This window comes from Phoca vitulina, unplaced genomic scaffold (genome assembly GCF_004348235.1).
Source record: "Phoca vitulina isolate PV1807 unplaced genomic scaffold, GSC_HSeal_1.0 scaffold2, whole genome shotgun sequence".
NCBI classification, from domain to species: Eukaryota; Metazoa; Chordata; class Mammalia; order Carnivora; family Phocidae; genus Phoca; species Phoca vitulina.
In genome coordinates, this window is record NW_022589705.1 from 100,165,990 (window position 1) to 100,191,131 (window position 25,142).

Below are 25,142 nucleotides of genomic sequence, written 5' to 3' on the forward strand. Positions count from 1 at the left end.
TATTTTAGAGAGGGAGAGCATGCATGCGAGTGGGGGGCAGGACAGAAGCAGAGGGAGAGAGAATCTCAGACTCCCCACTGAGCACAGAGCCCAACATGGGGCTTAATCTCAAGACCCCAAGATCATGACCTGAGCTGATACCAACAGTTGGATGCTTAACTGACTGAGCCACCCAGGCTCCCTCCCTTCTTTTTTTTAAGATTTTATTTATTTATAAAACTAACAATTCAGTTTACCCCATGATGATAACCATTAGCTGTTATTTTTCTTCAACATTGATTTTGGAAGGATTGAATAATATGGCTTCTTTACAGACTAAGAACAATTCTCTAACATGGGGGGTTGGGTGGTGTTGCTGGAATAAGACTACCGCTAACTGCATAATTGTGTATAAGGTGTAATATGATCACATATAAATGCATGTGAGTGGTGGTAGGATGTCCTGGTGGCGGAAAGAACACAAAGCAGTCCACAAACTCGGAGGACACATCATCACAGCTTTCTGTTGTAAAAATTATCTCATATTCTCTTGGCACTGTTCCTGTTGCATACGTTAATATTCATGAATTGCAGTTCTGAAGAGTTTGTACGTGAAGACTGGAGAGAGCATTAGCCAGTGGTGTCACAGGGCTAAAGTGTCTGAAAGTGTAGCCCCTCCTACATTGAGCTTCAGCAAGCTCCTTTTGACCAGGGAGCCTTGAAGTATTCTTTGAAGCTTTCTACATGCTTCCAGCACCCACTTAAAGTAATGCCTTTAGAAACAACTATTTTGGTCTGAAATATTTCTGAAACTGTGTCACCGTGTATCGCCTTCCCAGAGGCGCCTTCACATCCCGTCCCGTCCCTGTAAGGCCTTTCCTGGTGGTTCTGCAGACTTTCATTGAAGGTCAGTCCTAGCAACTGTAGATTGCTTTCTGGAGGTCCAGCATGCACCCCCTTCATCCCTCTGCCTCCTGCCTGGCCTGTTTTTGTAGCTGTGAATAGACAGCACAGCTGAAAGCAAGAACTAAGAACTCACACACACTTTTTAAAGATATTCCTTATTGGGAAAGATATTTTTGTTTTCATCAGTAAGTATACATCAAGTTTCTGTAATGTAAACCATGTAAATTTATTTTAAATGCTTTTGTGCAGAATAGGGAAGTTTATCTAGACTGGGAACTCTAACAAATATGCTTCCTGCGTCCTCCAATTTCCCCCAGATATGTTTCAATCTCAAGAAAATAACTATTGTTAATTAAGTATCTGATGTATATAATATTAACACTGTCATTTTTGCATAAAATCTCCACTGTGTGTTTGCATAGGATGTTGAGGCCCTTTGATAAGCCATGTTTGCATGTGGGAGCTCACTGTAGGCTTAAGCGATTAAGAGATGTTGGTAATTATGTCTTCAGCTTTGTGATACATTGGTCATAATTATGACTGATAAAACAGTCATGTTCTTGGTCAGAAATGCAACCCCAATTACAACATTCCCTTGGGAAAATAAGTCTCTATTATAACAGGGTGATTTTGTTTGGAGTCTGATGTAAGGAGTCCCTAACGAGACCGGGGTAGGGCGCGGTTAAGAGTGGGTGGCAGGGCTGCTTGTACTGAGGTGCCTGTAAGGGTGGAGTTACTGCTTCTGTTTACTGGGGCCCCAGGGCCCATTTTGGTGGGAGAGTGAGATGTCCGTGAACCAGAGGCCTGCTGGACACCACACTGAGGGCTTTCAGAATTGCTGTGTAAACATTCTGACATCATCGGGGGCGGGGGGCGGTCATGGGTTCAAGTTCGTGGATGTGGTGTTGAGGATCTAGGTTGTCAGGTTGCCACTCTGCTCTTTTCCTGAACAGACTCCCCCTCGGTTTCTGTGTGAGACCTCTTCTAACGTCAGTCTTACGTTCTTGGGTTTAGAGGGAGACTCAGATCCTTCATGAAAAATGCTGCTTAACAGATTTTTCCTTTTTCAACTCACCACCATCTTTTGAGTGGTCTATTAGACAGTGTCATTGTAAAACCTAGTGGATAGTAGTAATTATATTTTATTAATCCAGCCCTTGGTAGGCACTTTAGAAGTTTTGGTGAACGCTGAAGGAAAGTGCTCTGACCTGTAACAAAATCATAGCTCTCAAAATTCTAATTTCCTTTTCTCACCTGCTTCATTAAGTTACTCAACCATTGTTTATTAATTTTTTTATGCTTATATTTGTTTCAGATCTGAGATTCCTTGAGGTAGCATTGAAGAGCACTAGGACCCGAAGATGAGTGAACTTGACCAGTTACGGCAGGAGGCCGAGCAGCTTAAAAACCAAATTAGGGTATGTAGCTACATGTGTGCTTAGTTTAGTTTATAAATCATTTGGATTTCAGGTAAGATCTTATCTGTTTTGGGAAAGGTGGGTTTCAGAATGACTACTCAGTGTTTTGGATTGAAACTAAATTTTTGCTGCCACAAGATATGCTAATTAGAGCCAGGTATTTGGCCTAGCACGTGGTTTTCAGGGTTTTGTTTTCCAGTATATCATTATTTGAATGTACAAAAAATGTTTTCATAGAATTTGTAAATGTCTCTCTGTATATTTTTTCTTAACCTTGGGAATTCATTCAAGACATATCCCCCCCCCCCCCCCGCCCTGTTCATGACATTGTCTTGGTCACTGTGCAGAGTGTGCTGTCTGCTTCCCTCCCTTGTGACTGTTGAGGGCAAGGAAACTTGTGTAAAACAAGAGTTAGTAACAACAGTGGAAAGTGTCTCAGGTGTGCCCAAGGTGTCCTAGAGAAGGGTTCTGGGATGGATACTGGCATCTGCAGTTTTGATAGGCTGTTAAATGAGAGCAGGCACATGTAGCTGGAGATGAACACAGCCATGTGTCACCCAGCCACCCTGTACAGTGAGTAGCCCCCAGAGTCCTACAGCTTTAAATCCCAGCCTCTCCCACCGCAGAGCCCACGTGCTTCTGAAAAGGTGGGACTGGGAGGGGTCTGAAGACGTGAATTCCGCTCTCCTCCCATTTAGTGAGACAGTACTTGTAATGAACATTTTCTAGAGAAACGTTAAATACAAGTACTTATTCCTGTTCTCACACCATTGATTAGAAGACTGTGACAAGGAGGGTTTGACTCCTGGAAAACTCATCCTCAGGACATTGAGGCAGATTCATGTCCACTTGATGAAGGGGCTTCTCAAGGCCCAGCTGTCCTCAGAACATCATTTTTCAATATGTGTCTAAACATCAGTTTATTTTTCTGAGTCTACTATAAGGATGGAGCCAAATCCCTTTCAGATGACCAGCTCTGTGTTCAGAAAGCCTGGTGGTAATTGGGGAAGGAAGCATCAGCATCCTGGTAGCCAACTTTTTTTCTTTTTTTTTTTTTAAGATTTTTATTTATTTATTTGGCAGAGAGAGACACAGCAAGAGAGGGAACACAAGCAGAGGGAGTGGGAGAGGGAGAAGCAGGCTTCCTGCCGAGCGGGGAGCCCGATGTGAGACTTGATCCAAGTACCCTGGGATCATGACCTGAGCCGAAGGTAGACGCTTAAGGACTGAGCCGCCCAGGCGCCCTGCCAACTTTTTTTCTTAAGCTTAAGAAAAGATAATGGAATTTTTAAAGATCTACAGCCAAGAGGAAACAAAGTATCTTTCAAATTTCAAATCCTAACATTTAAAAGATCGGATATATGGGGCGCCTGGGTATCTCAGATGATTAAGTGTCTGCCTTCAGCTCAGGTCATGATCTCCCGGTGACCGAGCCCCCCACGTCAGGCTCCCGGCTCAGTGGGGTTTCTGCTTCTCCCCCTCCCCTCTCCCTCTTCCCATGCTTATGCTCGTGCTCTCTCTCTATCTCTCTGTCTCAGATGAATAAATAAAATCTTAACAAAACAAAGATCAGATATAGCTCAATAAAAATAAGGAGGACTTGGTGCTTTTAATAGTTTGCTCTGATCAGACTTATTTAATATTGTCTGTCCACCTTCCAGAATATAGAATTCAAAATTTTGTTTTTCTGATAGCTAGAAATTATTGTTTAGAAGTTGTTGTTCATAGTGAGTTCAGATCTGTTCATAGCAGATAAAGAAAGTCTGTATGGGGACGCCTGGGTAGCTCAGTCAGTTTAAAAAATAAAAAAATTAAAAAATAAAAGTGTGAAAAGAAACGTGTGCAATCGTTTTTTGTTGGTTTTTTTTTTTAGATTTTATTTATTTATTTGACAGAGCGAGACAGCGAGAGCAGGAACACAAGCAGGGGGAGTGGGAGAGGGAGAAGCAGGCTTCTTGCCTAGCAGGGAGCCCGATGCAGGGCTCGATCCCAGGACCCTGGGACCATGACCTGAGCCGAAGGCAGATGCTTAACGACTGAGCCACCCAAGTGCCCCTGAAGTCCATTTTTAACAGACTTTGTCTAAACCACTGTATCTAAAATATTGTCATTTCAACATAAAATTAATAGATACTTTTAGGGGTGCCTGGCTGGCCCAATTAAGCATCTCCCTTCAGCTCAGGTCATGATCTCTGGGTCCTGGAATCCAGCCCTGAGTCAGGCTCTCTGCTCATCGGGGAGTCTGCTTCTCCCTCTCCCTCTGCCCCTTCCCCCTGCTCAAGCTCTTGTGCTCGCTCTCTCTCTCAAATACATAAAATCTTTTTTAAAAAATAGATACTTTAAAAAAATAGATATTTGGGGCATCTGGCTGGCTCAGTCAGTAGAGCATGCAACTCTTGATCTCAGGGTTGTAAGTTCGAGCCCTACACTGGGTGTAGAGATTACTTAAAAATAAAATCTTTTAGGGTGCCTGGGTGGCTCAGTCGGTTAAGCATCTGCCTTCAGCTCAGGTCATGGTCCTGAGATCAAGCCCCACATTGGTTGGGCTCCCTGCTCAGTTGGGAGTTTGCTCTTGCCTCTCCCTCTGCCTCCCCCTTCCCCCATGCTCTCTCTCATGCTCTCTCTCTCTCTCTCTCGTGCTCTCTCTTGCATTTAAAAAAAAAAAAATCTAAAAAAAAATAAATCTTTTCTTTTTTATTATTTTTATTTTACCTATTTTTTTTTTTAAGATTTTGTTTGTTTAAGAGAGAGGCGTGCGTGCGCACAAGCAGTGGGGACGGGCAGAGGGAGAAGCAGACTCCCCACTGAGCAGGGACCCTGACTCGGGACTTGATCCCAGGACCCTAAGATCATGACCTGAGCCAAAGGCAGACGCTTAACCGACTGAGCCACCTAGATGTCCCAAAAATAAAATCTTTTAAAAATAAAAATTTTAAAAATAGGTATTTTTATTATTTCACATTCCTTTTCTATACTAAGTCTCAAGAATTCGGTGTGTCCTACATTGAATGACAGGTCTCAGTTTGTCTCGGCTGCGCTTCATGTGCTCAAAGCTCCCACACTGGTCTCAGAGCTAAGTCTGTGCTGGTTTCTTTGTACAGCACAGGGGCGGATGGCAAAGTCCATTACACCAAACAGGAAGGGAAGACTTTCTTTCAAAAAGAAAAAATACCCTTTTCTTTCTGACTACCCAAGGAATACATACTTGTTAAAGAATGCAGGACATAGGGAATCAAACAAGCAGTGGTAGGTGATTCTAAGAGGCCTTGCTTTCTTAGATTTGTTTTCAAGCTGAAAGACCCCAAGGACCATCTCATCCCATTATGCATGCATGCATGCCTGTAGGCGTACGCCCAGCTTGGAGCCCAGTGCAGGGCTTGAACTCACAACCCTGAGATCAAGACTTGAGCTGAGATCAAGAGTCTGTCACTTAACTGACTGAGGCACCCAGGCAGCCCTCATCCCACTTTATTTTTTTTATTTTTTATTTTTTAAAGATTTTATTTATTTATTTGACAGAGAGAGACATAGAGAGGGAACACAAGCAGGGGCAGAGGGAGAGGGAGAAGCAGGCTTCCCGCCAAGTGGGGAACCTGATGTGGGACTCAATCCCAGGACCCTGAGATCATGACCTGAGCTGAAGGCAGACGCTTAACAACTGAGCCACCCTGGCGCCCCATCCCACTTTAGATTGTGAGGAAACACGGGCTCTCAAAGGGATGCTGATCAAACAATGGCATGTCTTAGACGAATCATGAGAGACTATGGACTCTGAGAAACAAACTGAGGGTTCTAGAGGGGAGGGGTGTGGGGGGATGGGTTAGCCTGGGTATTAAGGAGGGCACGTTCTGCATGGAGCACTGGGTGTTACGCGCAAACAATGAATCATGGAACACTACATCAAAAACTAATGATGTAATGTATGGTGATTAACATAACATAATAAAAAAATTTTTTTTTTTTTTATAGGATTTTATTTATTTATTTGACAGAGAGAGACACAGCGAGAGAGGGAACACAAGCAGGGGGAGTGGGAGAGGGAGAAGCAGGCTTCCCGCCGAGCAGGGAGCCCGATGCGGGGCTCGATCCCAGGAGCTGGGATCATGAGCTGAGCCGAAGGCAGACGCTCAACGACTGAGCCACCCAGGCGCCCCAACATAATAAAAAATTTTTTAAAAAATATACTTTTACCTTGTTTTCAAAAGAGAAAAAAAACCACAATGGCATGTCTTAAAGTACATGAGCTAATTGATGGATTAAGGAAAAACTCGGAATGTACAGGTGCAAATTATTTACAAAGCAACTGTACCAACCCATGCAAGTGAGAAGACTCAGCCAAGTGTTGCTGTCCAGCGACTGAGCAGAGTAGGTGCTTTCCCTGGGGCCCAAGTGGGAAGAAACCTCGCTGTGTGGGGAGCTGAGTGATCACTGGTTTGGATGTACTCTGGTTTAAAGGGACAAAAGAGATGGCCTGTTGTCTTCGGTGGCATTTCTCATCACAGCAGCATGGAAGCCTTTGCACTAAAATAATATACCCATTATGCACATTTTCACCAGTCCATTCAATTGGAAATTAATCTGAAAGATAGTAGAGATTTCTGTCTTTATGAAGCAGTTACAGATTGCTTCCATTAGAAGACTTCTTTCTGCTTGTTCTGAGAAGTGCTGCACTCAGTGATCTAAGCACTTGTAGGTTAGAATGAAGACTGAATTGGAGTTCTCTGTGTTTAGTTTTTAAGATGACTTTTCCCTCCGTTTACCAATAGTATCACCACAGTCTGTTGTATGATACAGTGTGAAAATCCAGGTTGATCTTCGTACAGTAATCAAGGTGAAGTTGCTTAACTCCCATGGCTTATTTTTCCACTTAAAATATTCTCATTTTTTTTAAATAAAGATTTTTATTTATTTCTTTTGTCAGAGAAAGAGGGAGCGCACAAGCAGGGGGAGCAAGAGGTAGAGGGAGAAGCAGGATCCCCGCCGAGCAGGGAGCCCGATGCAGGACTTGATCCCAGGACCCTGGGACCATGACCTGAGCCGAAGGCAGACACTTAACGACTGAGCCACCCAGGCGTCCCGTCATTGTTCTTTTTTAAAACTAAAAGTCGTGTATAATATCATTAAGAGTGATATTCAGAGATAAAGAAGATGTGTATATATACAATGGAATATTATGCAGCCATCAAAAGGAATGAGATCTTGCCATTTGCAACAACGTGGATGGAACTGGAGGGTGTTAATGCTGAGCGAAATAAGTCAAACAGAGAAAGACATGTATCATATGACCTCGCTGATATGAGGAATTCTTTATCTCAGCAAACAAACTGAGGGCTGCTGGAGTGGGGGGTGGGGGGGGGGGATGGGGTGACTGGGTGATGGACACTGGGGAGGGTATGTGCTATGGTGAGCGCTGTGAATTGTGCAAGACTGTTGAATCACAGATCTGTACCTCTGAAACACATAATGCAATATATGTTAAGAAAAAAAAAAAGGAAGATAGCAGGAGGGGAAGAATGAAGCGGGGGAAATCGGGGGGGGGGAATCGGAGGGGGAGACGAACCATGAGAGACGATGGACTCTGAAAAACAAACTGAGGGTTCTAGAGGGGAGGGGGGTGGGAGGATGGGTTAGCCTGGTGATGGGTATTAAAGAGGGCACGTTCTGCATGGAGCACTGGGTGTTGTGCACAAACAATGAATCATGGAACACTACATCTAAAACTAATGATGTAATGTATGGGGATTAACATAACAATAAAATTAAAAAAAAAAAAAGAGTGATATTCAGAAATAAACATTAAACTCAGTAGTTGACAGGTAGAATCCCCTGTTGAAACACTTGCTACTCTGGACCTTCCCTCTGCTTACTCCTTACAGCAATTTAGGTGCTGGCATAGAAATACTTGATGACGTAATTTTTGGTGTTTTAATTATTTAATCCATTAAGTAGAATTAATTAAGCAGAATGACTTTTTTTTAATTTTATTTATTTGACAGAGAGAGCACAGCGAGAGAGGGAACACAAGTGGGGGGAGTGGGAGAGGGAGAAGCAGGCTTCCTGTGGGGCAGGGAGTCCAATGCGGGGTTTGATCCCATCATGACCCGAGCCTAAGGCAGACGCCCAAGAACTGAGCCACCCAGGCACCCCAAGCAGAATGACTTCTAATAGTGTAATTAAAGCTGAATTTGAAATCTAGATCTTTGGCACATTTATAACAATAATGTCTTTGAGTATTTTTCCATGTTCTCAGTTGATAAATATTCCTTCCAGCTTCATGCAATAAAAATAATTCACAGTGAGGCAGTTTGCCCCTAGAGGATTGTGTCCCATATTATTCTTGTACTCAAATTTTTATCCCTTTCAAGCTGTTGTCTCATTTTCCTTCATAATATATGGCTTTCTATTTTCTATATTTCCTAGTAAGTTTGATCACTTAGGAACGATGAAAACATCTTAGTTAGCCTTAGAATATCACTTTATAGTTCTTACCTGTTTCACAAGGTCATTTTATAGATAAGAGAACAGATAATAGTAGGGCGCCTGGGTGGCTCAGTTGGTTAAGCGACTGCCTTCGGCTCAGGTCATGATCCTGGAGTCCCTGGATCGAGTCCCACATCGGGCTCCCGGCTCGGCGGGGAGCCTGCTTCTCCCTCTGACCCTATCCCCTCTCATGCTGTTTCTCTCTCTCTCACTCTCTCTCTCTCTCAAATAAATAAATAAATAAAATCTTAAAAAAAAAAAAAAAAAAAAAAGAAAACAGATAATAGATACAACAGCCAGAGTCTTACCTGAATTTGATTGTCTTGAGTCCAGATCCTTTGCTCGTAGAGTTTAGCATTGGGTGTTATTTGGCTTGAAAACAAAGTCCTTGGTTAACATGATCTGGAGGGAAAGTTCTTTGGGCTGGACATCCAGTGCTTTTTGGACTTCTTTCTCTGGGCCCCATGGCTCCTGGGCTGTTAGAAAGACAGAGCGAGGCGCACGTGCACGTCTGTGGCAAAGTACAGGAGCCTCGGCAGGCAGGAGAGGAAGCAGCACCCGAATCTGGGTGTCTCCAGTACCACGCGGCTTCCAGTGTGGTCCTCCCAGCACAGGCTCCATTTCTGAGGTCACAGAGCGCAGGACCTCTGGCCGCCCTAGACTGCGTTTGAGCCAGGGGAGTGGGGAGGGGACGCCATCCTCCTCCTTTCTACCTTTGTTCCTAACCGTTTGTAGAGGCTCTCCGAAACTTTGGTGTGAAGACCTGGGACTGAATGTGTGTGAAACATTACTAACTTCCCGCTTTGTCATTCTTATTTCCTAGGATGCTAGAAAAGCATGTGCAGATGCAACGCTCTCTCAGGTAAGGACCCCTCTACGCAGAGGCGCTTGCCTGGCATTGGGCTGGTTCTCAGCGGCGCCTGCACTCATTGCCTTGAGAGTGAGCTGTGCTCTTCCTTTTGCACAGTGAGGGTATAAACACTGCTTGAAGCATTTTCATTCGGAATGCACAGGAAGTCATGTTTTTTTGGGTGATAGATAGATGTCTCACAAGCCTTTCTAAAGTCCAGTTGGGCAGATCCTCAAAAAGTTGCACATAAATTATGAACCATCGGTTCTACTACTAGATGCACACCCAAAACTGGTGCTCAGACAAGCACACGTACACGTGTGTTCTCAGCAGCGGCAGTGTTCACAGTTTCCAAACAGTGGAGACAAGCACAGTTTCTGTGAAGGGATGAGTGAATAACAAGGTGTGGTCCATTCACACGGCGGAATGTTAATCACCCATAACAAAGGATGCATTACAACGTGTTTAGCAGCATGGATGGGCCTCAAACATGACGCCCAGGGAAAGAAGCAGACATACAAGGTCACACAGTGTAGGATTCCACAGATGGGAAATGTCCAGAACTGGCAGCTCCAAGGAGACAGAAGTTTATGAGTGGTTGCCAGGACTTAGGAAGGAGGGTGGGGGATGAGTGGGGGGTTTCCTCCTCGGGGGGAAAGCTGCTGGAACAGATGGAGGTGGTGTGATGGTTGCACACAGGTAGGCATGTGCTAAACACCACCAAACCGTTCACTCTAGAATGGTGAGTTTCACCTCATTAAGAAAAAAGTTTCTGTCCAAAGAATTAAACAGAAATGTGAAAGAAAAATTATATTCATACTTCTGCTAAGGATGTTTAAATGTTTTACATTGTCCCAGTGCTTTAGGGGATGTGGTTTAGTTGGGGTTAAACAGTAAGTTAAAGAGAAACTTATACTGCATAGAAGTCCTAAATTTGAATTCTCAGATATACTTCGTATACTTTGGACTGTACATTTTTTCATACCCATTATTGGGGTGCCTGGCCAGCTCAGTAGGCAGAGCATGCAACTTTTGATCTTGGGGTTATAAATTCAAGCCCTATGTTGGGGATTAAGTAGAGATTAATTAAAAATAAAATCTTAAAAAAAAAACACATTGTGATACACTTAGTCCAGTTGTCAACGCAGAGTCGTTAATGTCCGTTTTTTACATGTTGGAGTGAATCTGCAGGTCTGCACATCCAGTTCTGTGCGATAAGCAACAGCATTTCTAGTCACTGCTGACTGTTGTCCAGATCAGTGCCCAGCCTGGCCGCTGTGGACAGTGTGTGAGCAGCGGGCTTGTGTTCAGTGTGACGGGGGCTGATGGGACTGTAACTTGGAAGGAGAGCAAGCCTACAAGGACTGAGAGGCAGGAGGAGCTAGGCCTGGATGAGCAGTTAGAGAGAGGAGGGAGGGAGACCCGGGGAGGTCAGCGCACCTGTGGACCGGTGCCATGTGCTCATTATGGGGAGAGAGGGGTTGGGGGAACAGAGGTCTTGAAGAGCAAGTAGAGTGACAGACTTCATACAGACCATGAAAGGAAGGTAGGTGCCGTGGTAAGGAGGAGAAGTCACAGTGGAGAGCTGCAGGAACCGGGTGGACACAGCCAGAATGAGGGCAATGGGGCTGCAAAGGAGGGTGTGAGAGGAGGCCTCAGGGGAAGTCATTCCATGACAGACTGTTAATTTGCAGTAACTTTTATTTTTAAGATCACAAACAACATCGACCCAGTGGGAAGAATCCAGATGCGCACCAGGAGAACGCTGAGGGGGCACTTGGCCAAAATTTATGCCATGCATTGGGGCACGGATTCCAGGTGTGTGGGAGCATGAGCAAAACACAGTGCTTGAGACACTCAAGGATTGTTCTGTTTTTCTGAGGAAAAATAACCTGAATTCATTTGCTGTTATTTGTAAAGACAGTGAGGGCGTTGGCAGATACCTGGGCAGGCCAGGTGTAGCACGACAAGTGCACACTCCCTGTGCGTACTTCACTCACCTGGGCTGATGGTGCACTGTCATTGCTTCACCACCCTCATCGTGTTTTTTTTTTTTTTTTTTTTTAAAGATTTTATTTATTCATTTATTTGAGAGAGTGAGAGAGAGAGAGAGAGCACATGAGGGGGGAAGGTCAGAGGGAGAAGCAGACCCCCCGCCGAGCAGGGAGCCTGATGTGGGACTCGATCCCGGGACTCCAGGATCATGACCTGAGCCGAAGACAGTCACTTAACCAACTGAGCCACCCAGGCGCCCCCTCATCGTGTTTATATCAGCCGTGGCCCCCCCAGCTCCACTGTGCCACGCCTGTGTGACCTTGGGGAGGTTATACAGCTTCTCTGTGCCATGGCTCCTTGCCTTTCCAGCCTGTTCCTCATGACTCCTTGGCCCCTACCCTCTTGTGGTTTCAGTGTCCTGGCTCAGGGATCATAAAGCTGCCTTGTGGTGTGGGGAAGATTAAGTGTGTTGAGCCTTACAGCAGCGACTAAAGCATCCTGAGTGCTGTGCATGCACAGGTTTGCTGCTGGTTTTCTTGGAGCCCACAGTGGACGTGTGGGAGTGCATGTCCTAGCTGCTGCCCTGCCTTTTATCTACCGTCCCAACAAGAAAATGCCCCTCAGGTGCTCATTGCTTTACTTTAACTTCTGCCCCTTATTTGGACTTCTTTCCCCTCTGGGTGGCTCATCTCCATCATGTCATGGGTCCTTTCTTCCTCTCCCCTCTCCACACCTCCTTCCCTTAACCTGCAACATCACCAGAGTGCAATCTACTCAACTCTTTCTTTTAGAGGCTGCTGGAGAAGCTGTCTCTTCTACCTTTTCCACCCGAATAATTAAGTAACATGCTGTGTGACTTAGTGGCTGTAACATGCTCTTTCAAATACCTGATGTATGATTCTCAAAATGCCTTTCTTTGAGTAGCATTATTTTGTGTGTGTGTCAGAGAGGAATTGCTTGGTTTCTCTTTGTTCATGAAATTGTCTGCTTTAGAGTGTAAACAGCTACAGAACAAAAGAAGCTATCTTTAGTTTGTTCTGTATGCTGTTCAGTACAATTTCAAATGCAAATGAGAGCTAACTTTGATCATTTTAATGATGGCAATAATCAGAAAGACTAAGAAAGGGGAAAGAAAGAAAAATGCCCTTGCTAATCAGTCCACCTTGGAATTTGTTATCAAAAGTAGACGGTAACCAAATGATATGTTGCCTCCAGGGGTTTTCCTCCATCTGTAGGAACATCAATGTCCTTACCAGACAGGACACTTGATAGACACTGCAGCTAGGTTGTACTCAGAACCTGGTACTCAGGAATCCAGCACTTGGAGCCTGGTACTCAGAACCTGGTTCTTGGTCTAGTACTTGGAGCTTAGTGCTCACAGCCTGGTACTCAGGAATCTGGTACTTGGAGCCCAGTCATTGTCTTGGCTCCCTAAGCAATTTGCTCAACAGCCGGGCTCTAGTTTGGGGAGTTGCATAGGTGACGCCTGCCTTGTGCCTAAGGGTCACTGGGAGTACCAGGCCAGCCTGCAGGCCGCTGTGCAAATGAGGACTGGGGCTCAGCAGGACACCAGATCATCTAGATTCCCATCACTATGTGTAAGGCTTTATGTTCCATCTGGTTCAAACACAAATTGTGCTTTGAAAGCCTCAGAGTCAGAAGGAAGAAAAGCAAGGGCATGAATAAGTAGCACCAAATTGAGGGTCGTGGTCACCCCTTAAAGAAGGGGTGACTTGGGAGGCTGGTGGGGGGTGTTGTGGTCTTGTTCTGTTTCTTGGACGGGAAGGTGGGCACATGGGCACTTGTTTTATAACTGCTTTTGAAACTGCACAGTTACGTTTCACAGTGCCCTTATACGGGGGCCCTATTTTATAATCACAAACAAAAGAAAACAAAAAATGATATTAAGGAGGATCTCTGCTATTCAGAGCCTTTCAGATATTTTTTTGTAGATAGCCATATTTTCTGGATAGGTAAATTTTTGTCTTTTTAAAGTCCAAAATATTTGTTTTTCATGATTCAAGGCTGTAATTCATGAATACTAGTTACCTTATCATGTTTGTATAATTTATAGATGCTTTCAAACTATTGTACTGACTAGCAGTTTATTTTTCAAAACCATAGGAGAGCCCCACAATAAGAGGTTTGTGCAGTATGCGTGTGTATACGTTTGTTTATCGACATGATATATTCATTTATACTTAAATTCTACTTTTTACAACATTTGAGAGTCTCTTTCAGTTACATGAGTTAATGTGAAACTTTTTCTCCCCTTTCTAAAGTCTGCTGAAGTCTTATGATTGAGAGCAAAACACAATTGGCCCAGCTAAACCTGAGAGCCCTCCCTGCTCCAAGTAAATGAGGGGCCAGAGGCATTTGGATGTGGGCCTCTATTCAACCTCTGTTCTCAGCTTCCTGGAGCCCTCACTTCCTTGCTGGCTCTTTCCTGTGTGTTCTGGGTGGATGGTGCCTCATAGTAACTGACTTGTGAATAGCTGAAAGCTCTAGGGGCAAAATTAATTCAGTTCTCCAACAGTTGTCCTGTCTTGGATTAAGAAGTGTCCTCGCTCACCTTCTGGAGGATCATCGGACAGCTTAACATTTCTCTAACCCCTGGGCGAGTCAGCAGATATTAAGCTCTCTGACCAGGAGACTTTCCTAAAGGTGACCCTCATGGAAGATGAGCTTCTTTATGTTGGCTTGGATAGTCCATTCAAAGCCTGTGTAAAGGGCCAACCAGAAATTGAGGAGCAGACTGAACCTTACTCTGTTACGTGGAAGGAAATAGCTTTAAGTGCCTAATAGGTTTGTTACTGAACCTAGGTGCAAGACTTTGCTTTAAGAAACTGCATCTGAGGGGCGCCTGGGTGGCTCAGTTGTTAAGCGTCTGCCTTCGGCTCAGGTCATGATCCCAGGGTGCTGGGATCGAGCCCCGCATCGGGCTCCCTGCTCCGCGGGAAGCCTGCTTCTCCCTCTCCCACTCCCCCTGCTTGTGTTCCCTCTCTCGCTGTGTCTCTCTCTCTCTCAAAAAATAAATAAAATCTTAAAAAAAAAAAAAAAGAAAAGAAACTGCATCTGAAAAATGATAGGTTAGACCTGCACTTAGTTTGATCTGTGATAAGTTTTGCAGTGCATCAGTAAAAACATTTTGTGTTCTTTGCCAAACTCATTGTTGACTCCCTATAAAGGAAGTTTGTGCATCAGAACATAGAATTTGATGGAAAATATCACAGTTGTCAGAATGTCTTGAGTAAGTTTTACCTCCAGGTTTTGATCAGTTAGTAAGTCAAATATGCTCTTGGCTGAAATGGTCAAAACCTGTGCTTGATTAAAATCTTTTTTTTTTTTTTAAGATTTTATTTATTTATTTGACCAAGAGAGACACAGCAAGAGAGGGAGCACAAGCAGGGGGAGTGGGAGAGGAAGAAGCAGGCTTCCCACTGAGCAGGGAGCCCGATACAGGGCTCAATCCCAGGACCCTAGGATCATGACCTGAGCCGAAGGCAGATGCCCAACGACTGAGCCACCCAGGTGCCCCTTGATTAAAATCTTTAAAATTAAAAATGTGTTGGGGCGGTGGCCATGCAGCCCTGTCCCTACCTCACCAGCCGCCCTGTTTCCAGGTACCTAGAGTGTTCTGGTGCAGAGGTTTAAAGACCCTTGGGGGTCACCTGTCCCCCTCCATTGGGGCAGTTGGGCCCATGGGGAGTCCGGAGTCTCCCCCAGGTCTGACCCTGCCACTGTCCTCTCCTACGGTAGGAGGGCCATCCAAAGCCTGGCCCTGCACATGTGTCCTTGGGGGAGATGGAAAACCCTGGGCTCTTGTGCAGCATCTGAACTCACCCCTGGGGGCATTGCTGGAATGCTCTGCCTAAAAAAAAAGAAAAGAAAAAAATTTAATCTATCATTATTTATCATACTGTGGCGTATCTCTGCCTAGCATTATGAATAGAGCCTCCTTGTCATTGCTTGAAAATAGCACATTCTGTAGGACAGAGTTCTTAGGGTATCTTATAAGTAGCTGTGGTTCCCAGAATTACTCTGTCCCTTTGCCCATTAGTCATGCTTTCCTTCTGCAGTTTCCTGTCTTAATTCTGCAAATACAGACAGAGCACCTTTTCAATACAGGATCCCAAACTTAGCAGTTACCCAAAGCAAGAATCATGAAGAAAATTCATGACAGTTACTAGTCTCTTCTGCTGGACAAGACACGATTCTGCTGCAGTTTGTCATCTCTTTGCAAAGCAGGTGGGAGGTTAAGCCCCTCCTTAATGTTTCTAGGAGACCTGGATTCCACATTTAGCTCAGTCTGGGAAATTTTCATGATTTTTGTTTTGTTTTGTTTTTTTGGTGAGAAATGTCTCATAAATTTGGAATATCTAAAAGCTGATTATTCTTTACTATCGAAGCTTTCTATATGTCAAATGGAACATAAAGTTGTATACTAAATATTTTCTGCCACCTTTGGTTCTAAAAGATCTATATGTCTGAAATTTGATTTACAATGAACAAAAACCAAACATAAGCAGTTATAAGAAATCAACCTGTTGGGGCGCCTGGGTGGCTCAGTCTGTTAAGTGTCTACCTTCGGCTCAAGTCATAATCCTGGTCCTGGGATCGAGCCCCATGTCGGGCTCTCTGCTCAGCGGGGAGCCTGCTTCTCCCGCTTGCTCTGCCGTTCCCCGTGCTTGTGTACTCGCTTACTCTCTCTCTCTCTGTCAAATAACTAAATAAGAATCTTTAAAAAATGTAAAAAAAAAAGAAAGAAATCAACCTGTTAGCTCACCAGAGAGTGGCTTTGGTGATCTAATCTGCATTTGAAGGCAAGCACTCTTGAATCTGAACTATTATTTATGGGAGCATTTTCTTTCGTGCTTTCAGAGTTGAGCTAACAATTAGACCTTTTTATTTTTATTTATTTTTTTTAAGATTTTATTTATTTATTTGACAGTGAGAGAGGGAACATAAACGGGGAGTGGGAGAGGGAGAAGCAGGCTTCCCGCGGAGCAGGGAGCCCAATGCAGGACTCGATCCCAGGACCCTGGGACCATGACCTGAGCCGAAGGCAGACGCTCAACTGACTGAGCCACCCAGGTGCCCACAATTAGACCTTTTTAATTTTTTTTATAAGTCAGTGTGCTCTGTCTCAAACAAATGTGACACTGAAGTGTGTGTTCGTAGTCACTCAGATTTAGTTTGTACTGTTGCTGTGGTACTGATGAGTTTTCTTTTGTCCTCTCCCTGCAGGCTTCTAGTCAGTGCCTCACAGGATGGCAAACTGATCATCTGGGATAGCTACACAACAAACAAGGTAAGGACTGCAGAGTCCCCTCCCTGAGAAACCAACCCAGGAGGAGGCGGGCTTCTAACCTCCAGTCCACTTGTGTACAAACATACCACACAGGATAGGGAGGGGAATCACGGTGAGTTTTCAGCGTGAAGCCGAACATGGTAGCACGTGCTGCTGGTGTCTTCTGCTGTGGGCCATGGTCTCACTGCAGGGCAGGTGGGAGCTACGTCCCTCCTTGATGGTTCTGAAAGACCTGCATTCCAGAGTTCGTTCAGTCTGAGAAAGTTCATGATTCATTTAAAAATGTAGAAATCCAGCTTTTCATTTAGTTATTCGTTTTTACAAGAGATAATCTGAAAGGCAGTGTACTTTGAAGTATAAATTAAATTCTTTTAAATACTTAATCCAAGGTTGTACTGAATGAGGAAGTACTTGCTATCACTTGGTCCATACGTAGGAAAAGATCAGATTCAGTCATTTTTACTGGAGAGTACTAAGATTGCAGTATTTATGACAAATCTATCCCAAACATGGGGAGGTCCGTGGCAGGATTAATTACAATGTCTAGTTTTGTTACTTCACTAAAAACATTTTGTTTTGTATATCAATTTATAGCCATTTTGACAGGTTTGTGAACTGTTTTCTTTTTAATGTATAGTCTGGATTAGGAGGCTCTAAAACTATTACTTAGGTGCATACCTAACCATAAATTGTGACCTTAACAAGACTGCAGATTAAATTGGTGTGCAGCATTGGGTTTTGTTTTTTTTTTAAGCTGAGATCAGGAGTCAGACCACTAATTGGCTGAGCCATCCAGGTACCCGATGGATTTCTTATTAAATTAGTACTTTATCTGACTGGCCACATGTATAAGTTATTTTCAAAATAATTCTGGCCGTTGTTTTGTTGTGTCACCTTCTCTGCAATGAAAGTTGAAGACTGGAAATAGAATCATAGTGTCCTTAATTATGTTTTTGAACTTGAGCGTGTCTGCATCATCTGTGTTCTGTTGTTTAGGTCCATGCCATCCCTCTGCGTTCCTCGTGGGTCATGACCTGTGCATACGCCCCTTCTGGGAACTATGTGGCCTGCGGCGGCCTGGATAACATTTGCTCCATTTACAATCTGAAAACTCGTGAAGGCAATGTACGTGTGAGCCGCGAACTGGCCGGACATACAGGTACATGTTCTCACCAGTAACTTTAGAGCTGGGATAATTGTCTGCCGTGCATTATATGCTTTGGACACGCACCTCTTCTCAATAATTATTTAATAAGTTGGTTGTAATAATGGCCAGAAACATTCTGAAAATGAAATCAAAGACAGGCTTTGATATGCCTTCACTGGTAAGAAACCTTTGGATTGAGGTCACCATAGCATCCTGTTGTCAAGGATCTCAGGGACTTAGGTCACTGCCTTCGTAGCTGGCAGCCACCCTTTTTTATTTTATAGTAACGTAGGTCAATCTCAACCTTTTTTTAAGCCATCTCGTATCTTGAGTGCCTTTCCACGAGGGTTTCCTAATCTACACGTGCATGTATACATATGCATACACACATATGTACGTGTACAGATCCAACCTGGTCCCCTTAATACACTCATACGCACTAGCACTCTTGTTGAAAAGGAAACAGAATAGAGTCCTCTAGGTTGTTCTTTTGAACACAGCCAGTTTTAAGGGTTAGGTGGTATATTATTTTGCCAAGTTTAGTTTACCTGTGACACTTGTTATTCATAACAAAAAGCATAGTGTTTCTTTTTTTAAGATTTTATTTATTTATTTGACAGAGGGACACAGCGAGAACAGGAACACAAGCAGGGGGAGTGGGAGAGGGAGAAGCAGGCTTCCCGTGGAGCAGGGAGCCCGATGCGGGGCTCGATCCCAGGACCCTGGGATCATGACGTGAGCCGAAGGCAGATGCTTAACAACTGAGCCACCCAGGCACCCCAACCATAGTGTTTCTGAAAAATGAAGTCTTGTCCTAATATTTTACTTACGTGGCTGTCTGCTCAGTTCTCACAGTTAGACCCCATGAGGCTCACCTACAGCACATGCAACCAAAGAAATGATCATAAGTGAGGGAGTAAATAATACTGCTTTTGACTCTAGTTAAGCCTTTTGTTATTTATTTATTTAAAGATTTTATTTATTTATTTGACAGAGAGAGACACAGCGAGAGAGGGAACGGAACACAAGCAGGGGGAGTGGGAGAGGGAGAAGCAGGCTTCCCCCAGAGCAGGGAGCCAGATACGGGGGCTCGATCCCAGGACTGTGGGATCATGACCTGAGCCGAAGGCAGACGCCTAACGACTGAGCCACCCAGGTGCCCCAAGCCTTCTGTTAAATTAACTGTAGCAAGAGAAGAGTATGTCCGTGGTCCTTTTTTTTTTAATTTGTGTGACTTTTTGTTTGTTTTTGTTAAAGTATAACTAGCATACAGTATTCCGTTAGTTTCAGGTGTACAGTATAATTATTTAACACTTGTATAGATTGTTCAGTGCTCATCACAGTAAGTGTACTTAATCCCCTTTATCTGTTTCCCCCATTCCCCTCCAACCTCCCCTCTGGCAGCCACCAGAGTTAGATCGGATTGGTTGTCCTTTACAGATGTGCTCCCTGCATTTCGTTCATTTCTGTCCTACGTTATCTCCTGCTCTCTGCTTGCTTTGGGGTTGCTTCCTTCGTAATTTTCTAGCTTCTTAAGGTGGAAACGAGACCTTTCTTTTTCTTTTAGACCTTTCTTTTTCAAATAGAAGCACTTAAAGCTGTAAATTTCCCTTTAAACAGGGCTTTAACTGTATTATCATTCAGCTTGAAGTATTTTTAATACCCTTTTGATTACTTCTTTGATTCATATGTTGCTTAGATGTATGATGTTTAGTTTTCAAGTACCTGGAGTTTCCTTACACAACTTATTACTGATTCATAATTAAATTCCATTATGTTCAGAGAACATACTCTGTGGCATTTCAGTTCTTTTCAGTTTATTGGGACTTGTTTTTAATGGAGCAGAGAGTGTCAGGATGAGCAGCCACATACACTTGGAAACCGAGTCTGTTTTGCAGTTGCTGGGCAGTGTTGTCAGTGTGTTTGTTCCAGCCAGACTTTTGATCCTGTTCAAGTCTCTTATCTTTACCTCTGTGAACTGCTGAGGGTGGATGTTAAGGGCCCTGATGGTGGATTTATCACTTTCTCCCTTTAATTCTGGCAATTTTTGCTTCCTATGTTTTGAGCTCTGTTAGTAGAAATATAATCATAATGAAATGTCCCTTTTTCTCTCAGAATATTCTTTGTCCTAAGTCTGCTTTATCTGATGTTAGTGGAGTCACTCCCGATTTCTGTTGTTTCCACACTCTTTTCCCATCCATTTTCTTTCAACTTGACTGTGTATTTACAAGGAGGGTCCCTTATAGACAGCATGTAGTTGGGCTGTGCCTTTCTTCCGTTCTAAGGGCTCTGCCTGCCTAGTGGTGTGGGCCCGCTGCCGTTGGGTGCAGGGCGCCCACAGTCGGCTTTGGCTCTGTCGTGCCGGGACTGCTCTGCTTTCCTGCCCTCTGGGTGCGATACTAACCTCATCTCTTAGAGGACTAGCTGAGTTTATCTGTTGGCCCGTTTGGTTTCCTCTGTGCATTAATTTTTAGTGGTTTATCTAGGGATTACAATGTACATTCATAACTTTTCATGGTCCACTCAGAGTTAATATTGTATCAATTCATATAAAATACAAGAGCCTTGGAGCCGGAAAGGCCCATTTTTCTGCCCTTTATCATTCTTTTTTCTTTTTTTTTTTTTAGAGAGAGAGAGAGAGCACAAACAGGGAGGGGCAGAGGGAGAGCGAGAATCTTAAGCGGACTCCACACCCAGCTTGGAGCTTGGCGGGGGTGGGGACTCAGTCTCATGACCCTAAAGTCATGACCTGGGCCTATATCAAGAGTCAGACCTCAACTGACTCAGCCGCCCAGGTACCCTCTGCCCTTCCTCCTTCTTTATCATGTTTTCATAGCTATTGATCTGTATGCCCCCATCATACATTGTTCTGCTTCTCCCTTCTTGGCCTTTGAAGAAACTTGAATTGTCTTTTACTTTTACTCCAATATTTACCATCTCTAGTGCTCCTCCTTCCTTTCTGAGGATGAGAGTTTTCTTCTGCGTTCTCTTCAGCTTGATGAGTTCACATTAGTTTCTTACAGTTAGTGGAGGTCTGCTAGAATGACTACTCCATTTTCATTTTTCTGAAAATGCCACTTTTCCTTCATTCTTTTTGGGGGGGGGGGGGGGGAGGGGGGGGGGGGGGGAGGGGCAGAGGAAGGAGAAGAGAGAGAGTCTTAAGCCGACTCCACACCCAGTGCAGAGCCTGAGCAGGAAACCACGAGTCTGGATGCTCAACCGACTAAGCCACCCCGGTGCCCCAAAGAGTTTTTTTTTTTTTTAAGTTTTTATTTTATTTTATTTATTTATTTTGAAGATTATTTATTTATTTATTTATTAGAGAGAGAGAGAGAGAGAGGTAGCGAGAGAAAGAACACAAGGAGGTGGAGTGGGAGAGGGAGAAGCAGGCTTCCTGCTGAGCAGGGAGCCCGATGTGGGGCTCGATCCCAGGACCCTGGGATCATGACCTGAGCCGAAGGCAGATGCTTAACGACTGAGCCACCCAGGCACCCCTTATTTTTATTTTTTTAAGGATTTTATTTATTTATTTGTGAGAGAGAGAGAGAGAGCACAGACGGAGAGGGAGAAGCAGACTCCCCGCTGAGCAGGGAGCCCAATGTGGGACTCGATCCCAGAACCCTGAGATCATGACCTGAGCTGAAGGCAGACGCTTAACCAACTGACCTACCCAGGCGTCCCTATTCTATTTTTTTGTTTTTGTTTTTTTAAGATTTTATTTATTTATTTGACAGAGAGATACACAGTGAGAGAGGGAACACAAGCAGGGGGAGTGGGAGAGGGAGAAGTGGGGAGCCCGATGCGGGGCTCAATCCCAGGACCCTGGGACCATGACCTGAGCCAGAGGCAGATGCTTAACGACAAAGCCACCCAGGCGCCCCGCTATTCTATTTTTTTAAGTAAACTACCCCCAGCGTGGAGCTTGCACTCGTGACCCTGACATTGAATGTTGAGCGCTCCGTGGACTGAGCCAGCCAGGTGCCCCTGTTTTCCTTCATTTTTGAAGAGTATTTCTGCTGGATATATTGATTTTTGGGGTTGACATTTTTTTTCCTTTTCGCACTTTAAAGCTTTTTCTTTGTTTTTTAGCAGTTTGATTATCATGTGCCTTGGTGTGATTTTTCTTTGTATTTATTGTGCTTCAGCATCTTGAATTTGTAAAGTTTTGTCCTTTACTAAATTTGGGACATTTTAGGCAATGTCCTCAGATACATTTTCTGTTCTGTAGTGTCCTCTCCTTTTGCACTCCAGTGCGTGGGTTGTCATATGGTCCTGTGGGTTCCTGTGACTCTCTTCTTTTTTCTGCAGTCTCCCCTTCTTCAGATCTGTCCTCAGGCTCATGTGACTTCTGTCACCTCCAATTTTGAGTACCCAGCAACCTGTATATGTCAGATGTTCTGTTTTTAGGTTGTGGCATTTTTGTTTGCTTTTTAAAAAATATTTGTTCTTATTTTTCTGCTGAGATTTCCTGTCTTTTTATTTATTACATGTATATTTGGTATCCTTCATAGTTACGAGAGCTGTCTTCAGAATTTTTGTCTGCCATTTCAACAGCTAATCCTCTTGAGGTTGGTCTTGGTGTCTCTTTTCTCTTCAGTATGGGTGACGTTTTCCTGTTAGTACGATTAGTACTTTGAATACTTCCCTGGACGTTGTGATGTGTTGTGTTCTGGCGTACCCACGCTGCATCCCGTCAGGCAACCACAGAAGCCTTGTCTGTCCGTTTCCCATCAGCCAGGCCATGTGGAGCGTGCCCTTTGCCTGGGTGGTTCACATGTAAGCTCTGGGCATGTAGGTATGTGATTGAGGGCTCTTCTTACGTGGATTTCTCCTTTCCACGCTTGCTGCTCTCACTTTCTGACGGTGGGTGCCCGCAGATCTGTCCACTGGCTACTCAAGAAGGTTGGGCACAGATCTTACCCACGTGCTCTAAGATGGGGGCCGGCCATGAAGACAAACTCAGGCCCTTTCTTTTTTCCAAGTGTAGCTCCCCTTCATTGTGTCTGCTTTTGTTTCCTGTGCCTTTAGATGTTTGTTTGTTTATTTGTTTGTTTGTTTTAATGACTTTATTTTTTAGCAGTCTCCACACCCAACATGGGGCTTGAACTCATGACCCTGAGATTAAGAGCCGCACACTTCACTGAATGAGCCAGCTAGGCACTCCTGTTTGTTTGTCCAGAGCTCATAGTTGTTTTCTGTGGGAAAGTTGCTGCTGTGGGTAGGAACCGCTGCCCCACCGCTGGAAGTCAGAGCAGGCTGTCCGCAGGTCCTTGTAAGCTGTGTGACTCTGTCCAGTGAGCACACTTCATAAACCACTTTATCGCATTGATGAACTTCCAGCACGTAAAACACATACCTTCTTAATGTTTATCAATTCCTGATTTATCATCAGATTCAGCATATTGACTTCTATTTTTAATTAAGGCTTTAGATTTTTTAACACTGCATTTGTCGAAACAAGAAATAAAATGAGTCTTAGAGGAAATATTTTGAAATTTATTTCCTTCCTATGTCATGAAATTTTACTTTCTGGAAGTTGAGTGGTTTCTTTTTTTTAAGATTTTATTTATTTATTTGAGAGAGCATGAGAGGGGGTAGGGTCAGAGGGAAGAAGTGGGGGGAAGGAGGAGAGAGAGCAGGTGGGGGGGGAGGGGCAGGGAGCTGGGCAGGGAGCCCTATGTGGGACTCGATCCTGGGACTTTGGGATCATGACCTGAGCCGAAGGCTTTTGCTTAACCAACTGAGCCACACAGGCGTCCCCGTTGAGTGGTTTCTTAAAAACATTTGGGCTCTTAAGAGTATGTGTTCCTTTCTTCAGACATGATACATAGTTTTCAGCTTCGAGTCAATAAAAGTTTAAATCTCACAAGCTTAAACTAGTCTTGTTTTATTCAGAGGGTAAAGGTGTGAACTGGTAGTGTGTTCAACACATCTGAGGGTTTGCTGTCTTTGTCTCGTCCCAGACCTGAGCGCCCATTCATCACTTACAATGCCTCTGTCTGGCCCGAGCATTAGGTTGAGAACTCTTGGTTAAGCCACGGTTGGGACATTTTCTTGTAGAATCTTAGAAACCTGGTTGCACAAAATACGCCTAGGTGTGCTGTTATCAGCAGGCGTACTGAATCCTTCCTAGTCGTGTCTGATAGTCCCAGGACAGGAATCATGTACATTCAGCTTCAGGGATAAGGCTCTTCATAATCAATTGTGTCCTGCTATTGTTTCCATGGAATATAAAGGCCCATATGGAACAAACAGAAGCTTCTTTCTCTAGAGTCAGCTACCCAGGGTTTGGAAACTCTCTGCCAGTACTTCAGAGAGGAACTCTAAGATGGTGCTTGGTCTTACAGAGTAAAGGATGCCCTCTGGAAGCAGCTCATGGACTGAATTCACAGTGATTGAGATGGGACATTTATTATCATTAGTATGTGGTATAAATTTATATATATATTATATAGTATAAATATAAATGTATTACATACAGAATACAACTTTCTGAGTGCTGTTTTGGTGGAAATCCTAATGTTTGAGAAATGAGGAACTCCCTGAAGACTCACATCTGACCAAGGTGTCAGGCCTGGTGTCACAGACTGTTCTCAGAGCAGGTCCCTGCATGCTGATGAGGAAAGAACTGACACCTGCTCTTAGAGGTTCCTTCCTTCCCAAACGTCTCATTGCAGTGTGGACACACTGCCCTTCCTGACATCGTTCTGGTCAAGATGGCTACAGAGGCATAAACATTTTGATCAAGAGTTTAGTCAGAGGTTTCCTGGACAACGTGGTATGTTGCTCAGTGACTGCCTAGTATTCCTGCCAAACCAGCAGTGGTGGCTAAAACTCTGTTTCCTCGGGAAAGTTTGTTCATCTAATCTGAAGCTGAATATTTTACATTCCTGTGAAAGCACAGTGGACCGGACACATTGTCTGTTAACCACTTGTTTGTCTAGCACATGCCAGCAAACTTGGATGTGGGGGGAAAGATGTCTCCTCGTCATTCTGCTCCAGGGGTTATCATTGGGCTGCTCTTTGGCACCCTTTTCACTGGCAGTTAGTTAAGTG

General features: G+C 44.1%; 1 protein-coding gene across 3 annotated transcripts in view; it reads left to right on the forward strand.

Annotated features, from left to right (window-relative positions):
* The window catches only part of GNB1 (G protein subunit beta 1), a 95,937-nt gene that overhangs the window by 58,092 nt on the left and 12,703 nt on the right, over positions 1-25,142 (forward strand). For all 3 annotated transcript variants that reach the window (XM_032395413.1, XM_032395399.1, XM_032395405.1), the window contains 5 exons: positions 2,201-2,303; positions 9,607-9,645; positions 11,345-11,451; positions 16,876-16,939; positions 17,936-18,098. In XM_032395413.1, the coding sequence (XP_032251304.1) occupies positions 2,247-2,303; positions 9,607-9,645; positions 11,345-11,451; positions 16,876-16,939; positions 17,936-18,098 (430 nt within the window). In that variant the 5' untranslated portion in view covers positions 2,201-2,246. The remainder of the gene's footprint in view (positions 1-2,200; positions 2,304-9,606; positions 9,646-11,344; positions 11,452-16,875; positions 16,940-17,935; positions 18,099-25,142) is intronic.